Source organism: Triturus cristatus, chromosome 1_2 (genome assembly GCF_964204655.1).
Source record: "Triturus cristatus chromosome 1_2, aTriCri1.1, whole genome shotgun sequence".
NCBI classification, from domain to species: domain Eukaryota; kingdom Metazoa; phylum Chordata; class Amphibia; order Caudata; family Salamandridae; genus Triturus; species Triturus cristatus.
The window spans coordinates 294,509,527-294,526,453 of record NC_140580.1 but is presented as its reverse complement, the minus strand read 5'-3'; the positions used below and the strand labels follow the sequence as shown (position 1 = coordinate 294,526,453).

General features: G+C 43.5%; 1 protein-coding gene across 2 annotated transcripts in view; it reads left to right on the top strand.

The window, feature by feature from the left end:
* Positions 1-16,927, top strand: part of NUDT13 (nudix hydrolase 13) — a 620,793-nt gene that overhangs the window by 126,528 nt on the left and 477,338 nt on the right. For both annotated transcript variants that reach the window (XM_085603801.1, XM_085603802.1), the window contains exon 2: positions 2,133-2,227. In XM_085603801.1, the coding sequence (XP_085459927.1) occupies positions 2,148-2,227 (80 nt within the window). In that variant the 5' untranslated portion in view covers positions 2,133-2,147. The remainder of the gene's footprint in view (positions 1-2,132; positions 2,228-16,927) is intronic.

Sequence of the window (16,927 nt, the reverse complement as noted above, 5' to 3'; positions counted from 1 at the left end):
ATTTAAAAAAAACAAAAAAACAATGATGCTGGGAGGTTTGGGATGCAGCACAACGCAGGTGTTGCTATTTGAGAGGTGAAGCAGAACAAGAGGGAGAAAAAGTAAAAGCATGCTCTCTCTTTGATTGCTGAATGACAAAGAAAAAAGTAGTGCCTTAAATGCGAGCAGTGAAAGGATACAGGTCCGCCACTAGAAAAGTATTGTAAAGAGGCTAGGCTCCAGGGCAGGGAACAACATAAGAGGAGGAAAGCAAACGATTGAATATTAAGCAAGCAAACAAGAGTGACAATAAAGCTAACCAATGGTAAGCAATGGGAGTGCTTTAAGCCCGCTGTAAGCTCACAATATATCTTTTGCAATCAGTCCGCTTGCGCTGTTTGATCGGCTTGACTTAAAAAATAGTCATTCCACAGAGCATAAAGGAAACGATGCATCTCTGATTGATTCACCTTCCAACTGACCAAGATCTTCCACAAAACCACATCCTTACACCTTATGTCCACAACCTGTATATCACATGAAACACACCTACTCGTTATTCTACAGACCGCTCAGAATATGACAGTAAACACACCTTGGAGGTCCATAACTCATTTCATAACTCATGTTTATACATAGTTGAGCCTTCCTCTATTAATTTAATCAGGGGCATAAAAACTATATGTTTCATAATTTTTTTTCTCTCTTTCACATACTATTTTCACCATTTGTTGCTTTATTTAGTCCCATCACATATTTGACACAGAGAATGTGTTCTGTTAGATGTAAGCAAGTGGTCATGCACCCATTCTTCTATTGTACCGAAAAGCGCAAATTAAATAAGGCAGCTCCATATTCTTCTAGAGGCCTGGACACATAACCAGCCACTTAAAAAAGGGCTCCTAGAGGTAAGTATGCAAGCTTTACCCACGTTTAGTTGGTATCATGTCTGAGGCACCAAGAAACCTGATATCATTATTGATATCTACTGCATCTGTGCCAGGTCCTACAGCTTGCTGAAATTGATGGGTGGAATGTTAGGGTTACTCTCAGGGTCCAGATTAGACCTATGAACCGACCCATGCAAGGAGGAGGAATGGAGCAGCAGCAGAATTCTGTAGGAGCAATGAAGAGAACAGTAACCGTTCAGGCCCATAATGGCACTCTCCACCTTTAAGAGGAACCGTATTCCCTCATTGAGACACATCTATTGTGGCCGCATTAATCTCTGATTCATGGGGGATCGAGATCCCTCAGTTATCACAGTGTGTGCAGGTTTTACCAGGCAGGGACCAAATGGCCATTGCCGAGTCAGGGTGCAGGTGAAATTCCTCTGCTATTACTATCATCAGCTCCGATTGACCTCCCGTCAATCATGTTATATAGCCTGTACACGGAGACAGTAACCACAGACAGTAACCACTGATGTTAAAAGAAGGATATTGAGCAATCTGTTGAGATAGCAAAACAGGAAGGAAAACAGCAGACCTGTGACGGAAAAGATGAATCCGTAGCAGAGTAGCCAGGGTATACAGAGCTTGCTCTCTCTACATGCAGTAAGTAAGTATCTTTCATGCTTTATGTTTGCTATTTGATGCTCAGAGTTGGCTGTATCTCCCTTTAATGTCCTGGATATGTGCCTGTTTCAGAGGTTTCTGAAAAAAATGGGTGATTCAACGCAATAAATTAGATATATCTAGGTGGACCCTTTACTTGCTTCGCCTAGGAACGGAAACTACATCTCACAGATCATGTTAAATGATAAATAAATGCTGTTGAAACACATTTGGAAGTTCTTGTCATTTCATGGTTAGGCAACGCCAAGTAATTTGTGATGAATGCTCCTGGTTGGTCAGGGTTGCGTTGATTTGCTCATGGTTGATCTGCTGTTACACAGACCGGCAACTGGACTAAAATTGACCGAAATTCTGTCTAAAGGATACAGGCATTGTAGTATATAGCCACGTGCTCAAGCATTTTTAACTCTTTATTATTTGCAATGTTCATTATTGTACCATCCTTTTGAGCACATGGTGATATGATGTCATTCAGCATTCTTAAAGTTGCTGGGTTCTAGATTCAGCAGTTAGCAAAATGTGTTCCTGCTTTCACTGCTCACTTGTATCCTTTCACTTATACGCTCTTTTTTTCAGCTTGCATGGTTTATAATGAAGATCTTTGCAGCTATTGGAAGGAATATTTCCTGTCAACGCATTAGGTTGTACTCCACCTATGTTACACAGATGCGGTAAGATGTCACTCGCTAATTGCTTGCAAACCGAGCCAGTTTAATGCTTATCAAATGGAAGTTGTATCTATTCACATGACAGTTGGGGCTGGGCTGGCTGTTAAAATGACAAGATAATACTGGGCATCCAGTGTCATGTCTAGGTCACACTAAGTACCCCACAGTTAATGAGATAACGAAAAATAAATAAACCCTGGTTGAGAATGGGAAGATGGTTACTGAAGCATCCTAGTTATTACCCACCGGGTTGTGGGAAAGGAAAGAATTCCTTCTGTTTTAATTAGCCTCACATACCCTAGTGGCGTCATGTTTAATCATCGGGTCACCCTGACTCCTAAAGGTCAGGGTGGGCTCGACCGTATTTCAGGACACTCTTAGAAGATGTGGCCAGGGAGTCTTAAAGATTAAACATCCTCAGACAGTTCCCGGTATCCCTTTATTCTTGGAAGCGTCTGAGATATTAAAAGTTACAAGCATATAAAGGGTCAATGGGATATTTGTGGTCCTATGACCCTAGTGCCGACATGTTTCAGCCTGACTATTGGCCCGATGTGGGTCCAGGGCTTTCTTCAGGGCAATAAGTATAGAAGTTCCCTCCCTGGTTGAAGCAGAGGATAGCTATCACACTACTCCTATTTTGTGAAAAAGGGCAGGTAGCTGCTCCTTTGTGAAACAAAAGACAAACTTATCTTTAGTTTTGAGGATTTCAATCCTTCTTCTCCATCTGCAGGGAAAAAGGAGAGCAAAAAGAAGAGAAAAACATAACATAACAACATTATTGTAAGGACTGTTACTTCCCATGGGTGATGTGCTTCTGAAAAAACACCCCTACGCATAACGGGTGATTGTAAGGCATCATTCTTTGTAAAGTGTCTTGTGCACACTTCGTTATCTCTTTTCACTGAATTGTAGTGTGTCAAATCGTGTTGTATTTCGTACAGTGGCGATGTACATCGCATTCTGAATTCATTCTGTATCGGTGTATTTGTGATTGTTCAAGAGACATCAACGTGACACTCACATCAAACCACCCAAAAGTTAAATCACACGCTCAAAGTGCATTCATCATTTAACATACATACTTCTCTCCCTTACCCCGTTTTGGCAGAGGTAACAATTGACGGGGAATTGCAGTGGGAGGGGTAGCCCTCTAGTCACACACTGAGTATCGAGATGAATTGCCCGTGGCGAGTTGCGGAATGAAAATATATAAATGAGGGGGACAGGGAGAAAGAAGGCAAACATGAGCCCTTACGAAACTCCATAATGGAAAAAATTGTCCCCCCTCTCTGTAATCGATGTGTCCCTCACTGGGCAGTGTAAGGTACTTACATCGTCAAGGGTCCTGCCCCACGTCCCAACCTACTGAGTCCTGCGTCCCCGGGCTTCCGCATTGGTCTATTTATTTGCCGCCGGTATTTAAAGGAATCAGGAAGTCACTGAACCTCGTACCGGGGGAAGTGCCCGCGGTCGAGTACCGCGTCACTGGAAGTGAATCGGCACGGGTGCCGCTGTAATGGGAACGTAGGGACTTGTAGTCCTATTCTGTGGTCCTTCGTGATAAAAAATACCCTTTAAATGTTAAACATAAAAAACATGAATGTTACTATCCTTATGGCTATTAGTGATATTATGGTGCGGCGTGAACTTTGAGCCGCGCACAATGCACAAGTTTCAACAATTTTTTTAATACATATATATACCATAACCGTATTGCCATTATCCGTAACAAAACTTTAATATCTGCCTCACTCCAAGTCGGATGTTCAAATCATACGTGCATGATTATATTGGTGAAAAGCTTGCAGCGGAATCAATAAGCTGTGCATAAAGAAACAGGCAGGCTGTGCTATGCCTGTATCGTCTTTTCTTTGCAGCGTAATTTTATTGACAACCGCACATTGATACTCTGATTGTCAGTGTCAATTACAAAAACTTTACCAGTGTGGACAGGCCCCAGTTTGTGTGTGCAGCCTATTCCTGAGTGTCAAGTTAGTTGCATCACAGGATGGTTACATATTATTGTGGTTCTGTGTACCCATTATCAAATATTCATCTATGCTTACTGCATTGTGAAAAAGGTGGAAGCCACATCGCATTGTGTTACCACACGGGGGGAACCTTGTGATGGTATATAAATTATTGTAACCTATACCACTTCTGCATCTGCCGCAGGGGGGTGAGACGAATGTCTCATACATGCTGTCTGGGTATGTATGTATATATAATAATGCACCGTATTGCTGGTGATTCATGTTGCATAATTAATAACCTCCCCTAGACATACTCATAAGTGAGATAGTGAAACCTAGAAAGGGACAATCCTGTTTCTCATTTTTGATTAATTTTCGATTCAACTGATTCCAAGGAATGGATTAATTTAGGCCCCTTTCATGTGTCCGCAATCGATACACCCAGCGCTGTTCCCGCTCAAGCAGTCTTTTCGCCAGGTTGCCAGCGCCCTTTAACTTCTCAATAACTGTCCACTTTAGATCTTTATCAGTGTGTTTTTTTTCTAGATAATGTGAGGTGAGTTTGGTTGCAGTTAAAGCCCGCCTAATTGTACTGCGGTGTTCGCTAATGCGAACCTTTATCTTGCGGTTCGTCATGCCCATATACATGAGTTTGCAAGGGCACGTGATGAGGTACACTACATGTTCCGAATTACAATTAGTGTGGGCTCGTTGTTCCCACGGGTAACCTAAGCCTAGGTTAATGTGCCTTGTGTGTTCTGTGAAAGGGCACACCACACACTTGCCACAGGAATAGTGGCCCATGACCGGGGGTTGGTTCCACAATGTTAGTTGTGGGGTGGTTTTGATTTTAAATGTATCTGTGTGGACCAGGGAGTCTCTAAGACTCCTGTTTCTCTTAAAGGAAAACATTGGTTTCTCAAATGTTAACTTGTTTGATGTTAGGATGGACCATTTTTTGTTAACGATCTTTTTTATCTCATTAGATGAAGAGTTATATGTCTTGACACAAATCAATGCGTTTGATTCTGATTTTTGATTTGTCTCCAGTAATGCTGCCCTGGCCGTGTTCCTAGATCTCTTGCGTGCCCTATCAATGATGTTCTTGGGATAGGCTTTTTGCCGCAATTTCAAGCTAAGTTTGTCTGCTTCCTTGTGGAAGTCATTCAGATCTGTACAGTTCCCCTGGACCCTGAGGAATTGTCCAACTGGTAGATTCTTCCTCAGGGCCCGTGGATGTGCACTGTCAAAGTGCAACAGACTGTTCCTGTCTGTGGGTTTCGTGTATAAAGAACTCACTAACCTGCCTTCCCTTGCAATGATGTTCATGTCCAAAAATGAGATTTGCTCATTATTGGATGTTTGTGTGAACCGTAGGTGTGGATTAAGGTTGTTTATCCAGAGGGTGAACTCAGTGATACTGTTAGGGTCACCTCTCCAGATGACCAGGATATCATCTATATACCTAACCAATTTCTGTATATTATCTGAAAAAGGGTTGGCTGACCAGATATGTTCCTCTTCGAAATGACCCATGTACAAACACGCTATACTAGGCGTGAATGTACTGCCCATGGAAGTCCCATGGACTTGGAGGTACATCTGGTCTTCGAATCTAAAGAAATTCTCAGTAAGTGCCATATGCATCAATCGTATGATCCAGTCCATGGGTGCCTCCCACTGCCATTCCTCCTTGCGTAGTTGTTGTTCGATGACTCTTAGGCTCTCCTCTTGTGGGATATTTGTATAGAGAGCCTCTACGTCCAGGCACAACATGATGTCTTTTTCCGGATCGTATTCCATGTGTGTCAAAATATTGAACAGATGTTTTGTGCCTTGGACATAGGATTTGATTTTGGTCACAGATGATCTCAAGAAGCTATCCGTATATTTGGATAAGGTTTCCAAAAGGGACCCAATCCCCGACACTATGGGCCTTCCTGGTGGTGGAGTTTTCCCCTTGTGAATTTTTGGTATTGTATAGAATATAGGTATCCTAGGGTCCTCAGAGTTCAGGGAGTCATATTCCTTCTTCGTGATCCAGTTATCATCCAAGGGTCTCCATAGTCTTCTTGAGACGGTATGTGGGATCTCTATGGATTTTTTTGTAGTGCTGTCCATCTGACGGGGGAAACAGCCACTACAACGCGGCCGTTTCCACGCATAACCTTAACCACGCATGCATTACAACGCATGCGCGGTTACCACGTATAGCCTTTACCACGTATTCCTTTACTACAAGATATGTAGTAAAGGCATGTGTGTTAAAGGCTATACGTAAAAAAGGGGGCTTGGGGGGTCTCCCCCACCAAACATTTTTTTAAAAAGCGTGTGTTAGAAAAAGTGGGCTTTGGGGGTCTCCCCCCCCCCAAAAAAGAAAAAAAACGCATCTGTTTGTGGAAGCAATCGGCGTCGTTAGAGGAAATGGAAAGACACTTACGCTTCCTCTTAACGACGTACAACGCACCACGTAAGAGCATGAAGAGGAGAGGACATGGAGAGGTAAGGGGGATTAAAGTAAAAAAAATAAAATTAAAAAAAGGAATGAGGGGGTGGTGTAGCGCAGGGGTAAATTTTAAGGGATACGTGGAGGGGTATTTAATAGAAGGGTTTGTGGGTGGGGGCAGCGATTTGCACAAGAGAACAGGGAAGGGGTAAAATAAAAAAAGCGAGAGGGAGGGGGAAGGGCACAGGAGAGCAGAGAGAAAGAAATTAGGGCAGGGATCGGAGAAAACCTATACCATGAAAATGCCAATACCAAGCATGGTTTTACAACGAAAATTGTTGTAAAGGTATGCGTGGTAAAGACATTTTCGTGGTAAAGGTTATGCGTAGCAATGGCATTCGCATTGTAACGTATGCGTGGTAAAGGCATGCATTGCAACGGAATGCGTTGTAACTTCATACAACCTCTGACAGAAGGGTAAGGCATGCTTGTCAATATGAGTAAGTATTTTGAAATACTGTGGCCCCCGCCTTTGTCGGCCGGTTTCACCACGATGTCATCCTTCGTGCTCAAATTCTTCAAGGCTTCTCGTTCCCTCTTACTAAGATTGTTGAAGACATTTCTTTTCGGTTGTAGTTCCTCCACCTCCTTGGTCACTGCTTCCTCAAATGTGACTACCTCCCGGGGCAGAAGTGACATTGGGAGGCAGAAGGTGGATTTTAAACGGAGGTTGGTGTGGCCAGTATCCTTCTCAGGTTCTTGTGTTCCTGCAAAAAAAGCTTTATTTCTCACTCTTCAAAAAAACTTGCTGAGTTCACACCTCAGTCGAAATTTGTCCAAAAAGGCGGTGGGCACAAAACCCAACCCTTTGTTCAGAACTTTTTGTTCATCCAGACTGAGTGTTATATCTGAAAGGTTCACCACTAATCCCTTGTCATGCTTGTGCTCGGTTGTTGACCTCTGGTCTGGCTCCTGGTGTTCACGTTGGTTCTGTCTTCCTCCCATTGGACTCGTCTGTTGCCTATCCGTCCATGCTTGCCTCTCTTACCTCCCTGGCCTAAAAAACAATTCAGATTAAAATTTGGCTGGAAGAAGAGAGGTACTGGATACTGGGGTGGACCATGAAATGATAATTGGCCCAATGGGCCCGGCCAGGGATGCATCTGTTGTTGGGGTAGCCTTGGTTGGAGCTAACCCCTTCTCAGTCTTCTTGGTTTTCCCCTCCAGTTCCTCAAGGTTGAGGAGTTGTCGCTTGACCAGTCGTCATATTCTGAATCGGATGTCCCCTTGGAAGGAGGATCCGGCGTCTGAATCCTGATGCCCCTTGTAATCATCTTTTATATAGGGATAGACCCTCTAATGAGAGAATTTTTAGGTCTCGCCTGGCGTTGGAGCGCGCATGCGCTCCTCGCCTGCGAGAGCTATAGTAAACAAGTCAGTTTCGAGAAGGGGAATCGAGCCCCGCCCCTCATTTCCATTGGGTAGCGTCAGCATTTATTGTAAACGCTGGCTTTCCATTGGAAAGGAGGGTTTTTGGTTGCCTCCCTTTCGCTTTTTGCCGGACTGGCTCGCCTGATTCACGGCTGTCGTGAAGACTTTTCTTATCTGCTTGTTTATTTAACAAGCAGATAAGAAAAGTCTTCACGAGGGCTCTCCGTCACGCTGCCTTCACGCGCCAGTCCGGCTCTGTGAATGGGCATGTATTACAAATCACGCTGCCTTCACGCCTCATTCTCTCCATAGAGACATCACTGTCCCTCCTCCCGGCTGCGCAGTTGTACTTGTTACCATATTTAAATGTTTCTAGCTGTTACACTTTCTTTGAAAGTAGGTTTTACATTTTAGAAGCTATCTATGATAGGTAATAAACGCCCAAAGGTAAAATCATAATAACGTGTTGTACTGCTGCTGAGGATTGACGTGTTTGTCCTTCGTTTGTGTCTAGGGATGACAGGAGAATCAGGCTGCGCCCAATTATAGCGTCATGAGAGGTGAAGCCGGCGTTCCGGGCCTAGCAACTGCGGATGGTGACAATATGGAGGCGGACCGTCTGGCTGCGGCGTAGGTGGGCGGCACCGGGGAGTAGTCATGTTGCTGCGGCTCTCCTTACCCCACCCGCTCCCATGGCGGCCGTTCCGCTGGGCGACCGGTTCCGCGCCGTGTTAGACGTGGCGCTGCGGGTCCCCTGCATTTTCTTGATTGACGCCATCTTCAACTCGTACCGTGACCTGAGTGCGGGTCGCCTGGACATCGCCACCCAGATCCTGCTGCGTCTCTTGGGTAAGCCGTGTTAACACCGGGTAGGAGAGAGTGAATGTCCGTCGGGGATAGGGGGAATAGGTTAATCTGCTGATTTATTCTGACCCACAAGCGCCGGTCTCCATAAATGAAGTCCTCTTGCTTTAGTAGATAAATAATGCTCCTTTGATTGATATACCAGGGCCAGCTGTTGGCATGGGCGAGCAGGGCCTAGGCCCAGGGAGTCAAGCTTCAGCTGGGCGAAAATAACTGTCTCCATTAAGGTCCGGCAAACAGCAGCACCCCTCTTTCTTGGCTCGGGATGCTACTTACTTATCGTTTATATTGTGCCGCAGGTGCTGGTTTCGCACCCTATCTGCCCTGTACCTTTACCCCCACCCCAATTATCTATAGCCAACTCGATGTGGACACACATCAACACCCCCTCCCTAACCCAGCCAATGGTTGGGATCCAGCCTCACAGTGCTACTTTGTGTCCGAGTCAGGTGAACTGGGGAAGATGCGTGGTTAGAGACAAGTTGCTGATCTGATGTAACCGGCTAGAGTATGGCCGTTGAAAAGCGTCTGTTGTCACATTTTATTCACCAGAAGTAGCAAGGGAAGCAAATATTCTTCCGCCCCGGGCGCTACTGGAGAAAGGGCCTGCTCATAACACTACAGCTGGTTTGTTTAAACCACAGCAAGACTGCCTCGAGCTTTATGCAACAGTTTCCTTTTATGACTAGAGGGTATTTCTCAAACAGCACCTTCATTGGCCTTCATCTTTTCTAGCTTACACCGACATCTTTTTGGTCACCATCCTAGGTGTAGGGGCATTGTGGGGGCACATAACTCAAGCTGGGGGGAAGTCTCACGAATTTGGACTTCTTTGAGTTTCCACGTGGTAAATCGGTATCCGTATTTTCCTACATGCCAACGTTTCACAACTGGGAAGTAGGAGTTTTTAAAAAGTAAATCAGGGGACATATTTTGAACAAGGGGCAATTTCAGACAGGAAACTGCTAAAACAAAAACATTTTTGGCTTTAATAAACAGGAGACTCGCACGTGAATTGGCCCTGTTGGCAGGCATTTAGTTTATAGTAAGCCCTCCTTCTATGCCGGAATACCCTCGTGTGAATGTTGGCACGTGGAACGACTGCTGACTTTTAATTTCAATTGTTTCATAATTACGTTTTTGCTTAGATTTCATAGACTAAAACAATTTTTGGAAAATAAAGAGAACGATTATAGGTTGTTTTTGAGAAGAGCTTTGAAGAGTTATATGAAGAGCTTAGTGTTGCATGTTTTAGAAGCCAAAAATCCTGAGTGGCATGCGGCCATGTGGAGTCTGCAGATAACTCTCCCGTAAAAAGATTGGTAAGTACCCGGCTTACAATACCTGTTCCACGACGGCTAAAAGACCTGCTTCTGGGTGGTGGATGGGGCTTCGCCGATCAGAGCACATCACACACAACACTTGACTCTTAAACGTTTTCATCTGGTGGTGAGACTGAAGATTGTGCTTTTATGCCCAGAGATAGCGGGTTGAAGAAATGCGTGCAGCATGCGACGCTTGAGTAGCAACGAGGGGCCACCGACTAGCAGGACTGCGACCTCCACTCCCATAAAGCAGGGTTAACGAGGCGAGGTTAGCTCCATTTTTCCAAGGAGTTTTTCTTTATTTAACATTTTCTATTTAGCACAACTCTATCTAGTCAGGTGTCGGGCCTTTTACAAAATCGAGAGGTAGAGACCTGCGTCTGTTTACATCCAAGTAGAGATCTGGAAACAGTGAAGCAATGAGCTTCAGGCGCTAGTTACATTTGGCATCTGGAAAGAGTTTGAAACACAAAGTAATGCAGGTACAGAGCGGGATAAAGAAAAAGAAGAGGAATGGAGAGATTGAAAGGAGGATAGGGTTGGAAAGGTGAAGCGACTGGGAACATTAAAGAAATGGAGGGAGTTGTAGGTGGAAAAAATGAGTGGGTGCAAATTCAAATATGAGGAGAAGGGCAGAGAGAAAGGAAGAGGGAAGGACAGGTTGAGAAGAGTTGGAGAACGAGGATAGAAGAAAGTAGAAAGTGGAGGTCAAGGTAGTCTAATTTCCTTCTTTTTAATCTGTTCTGGATTTGTAGGAGTATTCTAGACATCGGAGGTATAAAGTCAGAGGGCTGTAGGTGAAGGGGCAGCACCGGGGAAAGATGTGAGGCAGCATAAGGTGTTATGAACGTCTTTGCTTCAAGCCTGAAAATCGCTCTGATCCTGAGGCTTTTTTTTTTTTTTTTTAATTAAACACCCCTCTACCTCCGTCCCCTGGCCATCTCAGGAGTTTCAGGCAGATGAAAGATTGATAGGTCAGCTGTGTGTGTGTGTGTCATTTAGATTCTGGAATCAGCAGAGAGCCAAAGTGAATCCTAATAGTTTAGGGTGATGTGGTCAGATTTATTTTACTGTGAAAATTAGTCTGGTGGTGGAAATTATCTCCGGCCTTTAAAGGGTGCCATGCTAAACTTGTGAATGCTTTCCAAAGTGGAATTGTCGTAGTTTAATCATGATATGACGATTTCCATGACCAGGCAAACATCAGTGGTTTTACTTTCTCCGTGTTGGCTCTCCTTATGTCCTTTAACACGAGAGCAGGTTTTCAGCTTTATCTGCTCCTTCAGTGCAGTGGGTCTGCATGCTTTGTGCACATTTTACACATGCAGCAGGTGACCGTAAGTGGGAAAAGACGTGGAAAGCACCCACCATAACGTGGAGGAATTTGTTTAGTAGCAGAGGAAGGGAGAGAAACAGGAGCCGTTTGACCTTTTTCCCTCTACGGGACTGATAAGGAAGCTATAATTCAGAAGGCACATCCTGCAGGGTTGTAATTCATCGGCCCGTTTTAATCTCTTGTGCTCCCAGGACTATCCCTCAATTCATTCCTTCAGGGCCTCCCTCGTCTCCTATTGCTGAAGTATAACTCTCAACACTTACCGTGATCAGATCATGAGTGCATGCTGCTAGAGGCCTCACGTTTCCAGTGCTGGGCCTTCAGTTAACACAATGCACTCTGGGAGTTGTAGTCTTAGTTTAATTCCATCGACTCACTTCGACTAGAGCACCGGGCAACTACAGAGTGCAAAATGAAAGCCATGGACAGAAAGCCGGTGGTAATGCAGTGACGGAATCACCTGCCAACCACAAAACCGACAAGAACAGTTCCACACCCCCAAAAGTGCCAGTAATAATTCCTATCTCATCGTATGTGCCATCTGGTTATTATCATTTTCTACTAGTGAAAAAAAATGTACACGTTTAATCAATGGCATAAAATAAAACAAGCATCAGTTAAGTTAAAGCCATTTGCTTTGCTATACAATACCATTAGCAAAGCGAGACCTATTGCATTTTCAATGCTTGTTTAAGGTCCTTTTGAAGCTTACTTATTTTATTCAGCATCAAGTAATCCTTGTGTTCCCCTATTTCCTTATTAACCTCTTCTAGTTTTTTCTTAAAGAGGCTAATCTTAATTTCTGTTGCAAAGGCGTCTTCACTGGTTTTGATTTTTATTACCAGTGCCTCTTATATTCTTTTTGGCCGTGTTTATAATTAGAATGAGCCAATCGCATGTACATCACCACGCGATCAGTGACCATTCTTTTCTAAACAGGGGGTCCTCCAGAAATATTCTAGGTGCGTTGGTAACCAAAAGGCCTGGTGGTGCAGTATTGCCACGCAGGTACTCAGTCATTATAGCACCATGCATGAGTACCTTCATTTGATTATGTTTTAACTCCTTTAGCTCATCCCAATTCTGGGCTTGGTTAAGGTTCTGATAAATGTTGGTATCTGGTAGAAGTGATGGGGTCGCTAAAATGGCCGATGCCATTTCATCTGTATAACCAATGCCAAGTGCCTCCGCCATTATCGTTGTTATTGTAATGGGGAATTTTCGATTTATATAAGGATGTTCTAGCGTAGATTGTATCCTGTGTAGTGAGTAAGTGAAATGAAAAGTGCTCTTCTTTTATAATTCAGAATTAGTTAAATATCCAAATGGACATTTTTTCCAAAGCCCTACAGCTGTACGCTGCTCGATTCACGCAAAACCTGAGACACTAAGAGAAGGATGCTCCTCATGTGTCACAAGGACAGAGAGGAAGTCTCTGGTGCGAGTACGTCCTCCCGGAGTAAACTCTAAGTCACACTAATTACCCCACAGTTAATGAGATAACGAAAAATAAATAAACCCTGGTTGAGAATAGGAAGATGGTTACTGAAGCATCCTAGTTATTACCCACCGGGTTGTGGGAAAGGAAAGAATTCCTTCGGTTTTAATTACCCTCACACACCCTAGTGGTGTCATGCTTCATCATCGGGTCACCCTGACTCCTAAAGGTCAGGGTGGGCTCGACCACATCGGGCCAATAGTCGGGCTGAAACATGTCGACGCTGGGGTCATAGGACCACAAATATCCCATTGACCCTTTATATGCTTGTAACTTTTAATATCCCAGACGGTTCCAAGAATAAAGGGATACCGGGAACTGCCTGCGGATTTACAATCTTTAAGACCCCCCTGGCCACATCTTCTAAGATATCCCTGAAATACGGTCGAGCCCACCCTGACCTTTAGGCGTCAGGGTGACCCGATGATGAAGCATGACACCACTAGGGTGTGTTAGGGTAATTAAAACAGAAGGATTTCTTTCCTTTCCCACAACCTAGTGGGTAATAACTAGGATGCTTCAGTAACCATCCTCCCATTCTCAACCAGGGTTTATTTATTTTTAGTTATCTCATTAACTGTGGGGTACTTAGTGTGACTTAGAGTTTACTCTGGGAGGACGTACTCCCACCAGAGATTTCCTCTCTGCCCTTGTGACACACGAGGAGCATCCTTCTCTTAATGTCTCAGGTTTTGCATCCAGTGTCATGACCATGGAATGCCAGATTGCATTGCCTCTCAGAACTTCTTAAAGTGCCAAGGCATGTTGACATTCAAGTGCCTCTTATCCTAGAATAACACAACCCATGCGCATATGTAAATGGCAGAATTAAATCAGTAAGGTTTACAGTGGGCCAGACACAGATTTGCTTTTAGGAAAATCTGAAGACCACTCAACTGGTCCAGTCAAAAATTGACAGGGCTGTGGCAGAGTCAATTGCATATCAAAGCTGCACGAACAGTGCGGTGCCCCTGTTTTATTGGCCTTCTAAAGGGACATGACATCTATCATCAACAGATTTTCTTATAGGTCAGTTGTCCTCTGGCAGTGGTTACCTAATAATCTATGGTCGGACTGGAGAAGTTTGGTTAAAATGTCCTCAATGTGCATTTGACATTGTCTGCATTGTCTGAATGGTTAAGTTGCTGACCTTTTAGGTAGATACAGCACTTAACCAACATTCTGGGAAATTCATTGATCTCTATGTGTCTTAAGTCCTGTATATGTTTATTGTAATCAAAATATGTTGTTGGGTGCGCCTGCATTAGTCTTCTTTTTGCATGATTTGCACGATGACCTCTCGGCATCTGTTAGATATGGCCCTAATGGGACATGCACATTGCACTTTAAATTGAAGCGTGAAGTCTGTCAGGGTTGTAGTCTTGCACCTTTTTTGTATATTTTTATTCAACCAATTGGAATCAGTTTTAACAGACTCGCCTTTGGATGTCCCTAGGGCAGGAGGTTGTCAAATCCCTGCTCTGCTTTATGCAGACGACACAGTTTTAATTGCGCTTACAGTGTCTTTTAGATCTTTTTATTGGTTTTATGGACAGCCTTGATCTCTCCACTAATTTGACTAAATCCCAGGTGATGCTGTTTGGCCCAAATAAGACTAAAACTCAAAAATTTGTGTCAAAGGGTCATCATATCAGCCAGGTTGGCAATTTCTAATACTTGAGTGTTCAGTTGGATTATCATCTTAATTGGCATCCATTGATTAATCACAGCATAATGCCCTTTAACAGGACTATCTACAGCATAGGTGATTTTTTTGCCAACTTGGGCGTAATCATTTGAAGACAGTTTGGGATATTTTTAAAACTAAATGCATTCCCATAGTTAGCCATGCATGTGGGATTTGGGGCTATGGGCCAAATTGCATCCATCAAAATAGTAGAAAATATGTTTTTTAGGGGACTCTTAAGGATCTCACAAAGCACACCCTCTGAGGTCCACCACAAAGAATTGGGTGTGGGTTATGTTTCAGATTTTATTTGTCTTCGTCCCTTGCTTCTTTGACTTTCAGTTTGGACGAATGGCGAGCTGGAGTTTAATAGATTAATTGTTCACAATTGCATGGACCTGGACAATTTCGTCACAAATCCCCTGGTTATGTTGTGTTTCATTCAGCTTGAAAACCATACGGAGACCTGAGCTCTTTTTTGAACCAGATTGTATTGTTAAAACTGATCTTATTTGTGTGAAACAGGCTTTTAGAGACAAGGTGGTAGCAGAACGCAAGGCACTTGCCCTAAACAAGAATTCAGTACATCATTCAATATTGGTGAAAACTGTGAGTGGCATGGAGCTTTAACTAACTCTAGATATGTCTATCTACCATCAAAGACTGTTGACTCTTTTTAGCCATCATTTATTTACAAAGCTCATGTCTTCTTGCCGTAGCTACTATAAGCATTCTAATTTGCCTGTATGTGTGTGTGATAATGTCTCAATTTCTGATATTTTGCACATTGTAATGATCTGCAGTAGGTATAGCAGCTTGCGCCACAATTTCAGACGGCCCCTTTTGTTGCCAAATAATTTTATCCAAGTGAGACCTGCTTTATTGTTTGTACAGATTTTTTCAGTCCCCACAGTATGTTATTTTTTATCATGGTATCTCTCTGCTGTTTAGAGCAAGGCAAACTATGAGTTCTCTATTTATTCTGTATTGCTGCTATTGTGTACATAATATATTATATCGTGCTTGACTTTTATGCTTGTATTTCTAAAATGAAATAACGTATACATTGAATGATTGTATTGTATGTGGTTAGTTTTCAATTCTTGTCTAAATAGAAGCAGTGATAGGGCAGTCCTGATGGATACAGGGATGTTCTTCCAGATCTTTGGTGTATACAGGGGAAAGGCATGCTGTCTTGTTTTTCTTTTTTTACACTTCATATTCTGCAGTCTGATGGTGTCCTGGTGGCTGGTGTGCCAAGATCCACCAGAGACGGTGAGCTTATCTGTAAAATAAGTGGGGGTGCTGGTCATGATAGCTTTATAAATGATGCAGCTGGTTTTGAAGCTGTTGCGAGCAAGCTAGGGGAGCCAATGTAGTTTCCTTAGGATGGCAGTAATGTGATCATATTTCTTCCGACCCGAACTGCGAAGTGTTGTAGCATGTAGGATGCCCCTAAGAGGGGTGCCAGTGTTAAGTCTGGAAGGCCATGGAGTAGGACATTCCCTTCATTCAGATGCAAGAGTACTAGGGCTTGAAGAGCTATTCAGAAGTTGCTTTCTGGAAGACATGGTTTGAATTTCTTTAGACAAGAGAGCTGGTACCATGCCACCTCTCACTACCCTACAAAAACACAAACACCAATACATCAAAAACTCACACACACTATTTCATAATACATTACATCAAAAATTAGCACATACATCCACTCCTACCCTCCTGACTACACAATTAATACACATACCAAACCATCTTTACTCCCAAATTGTCTCTCTTCTCCCACACCTAACACAAATGCACCAACATAACAACTCTCATCCATTGCACAATTCAGAGCCTTACACAACTCACATGCTCCACCACCACCCTTAACTCATACACCATCCATTTCAACTATATGCAAATATTATCAGGTATGTCCGGACCACATGGGCCCCAGAAGGGATAGAACCCCAGATACATGAGTTAGTACACATGCAGTATCTAATGGGTAATGGTAGCCACCTGACCAGATAGTTATATCGAGGAATCCAAACGCATCCTGCAATCTCATTACAGACCCTCTGTGAAAAATGGAATGCTGACATAGGCCGAGAAATGACGGCCTAGGAATGGGGATATATACTGGAATACCCAAAGA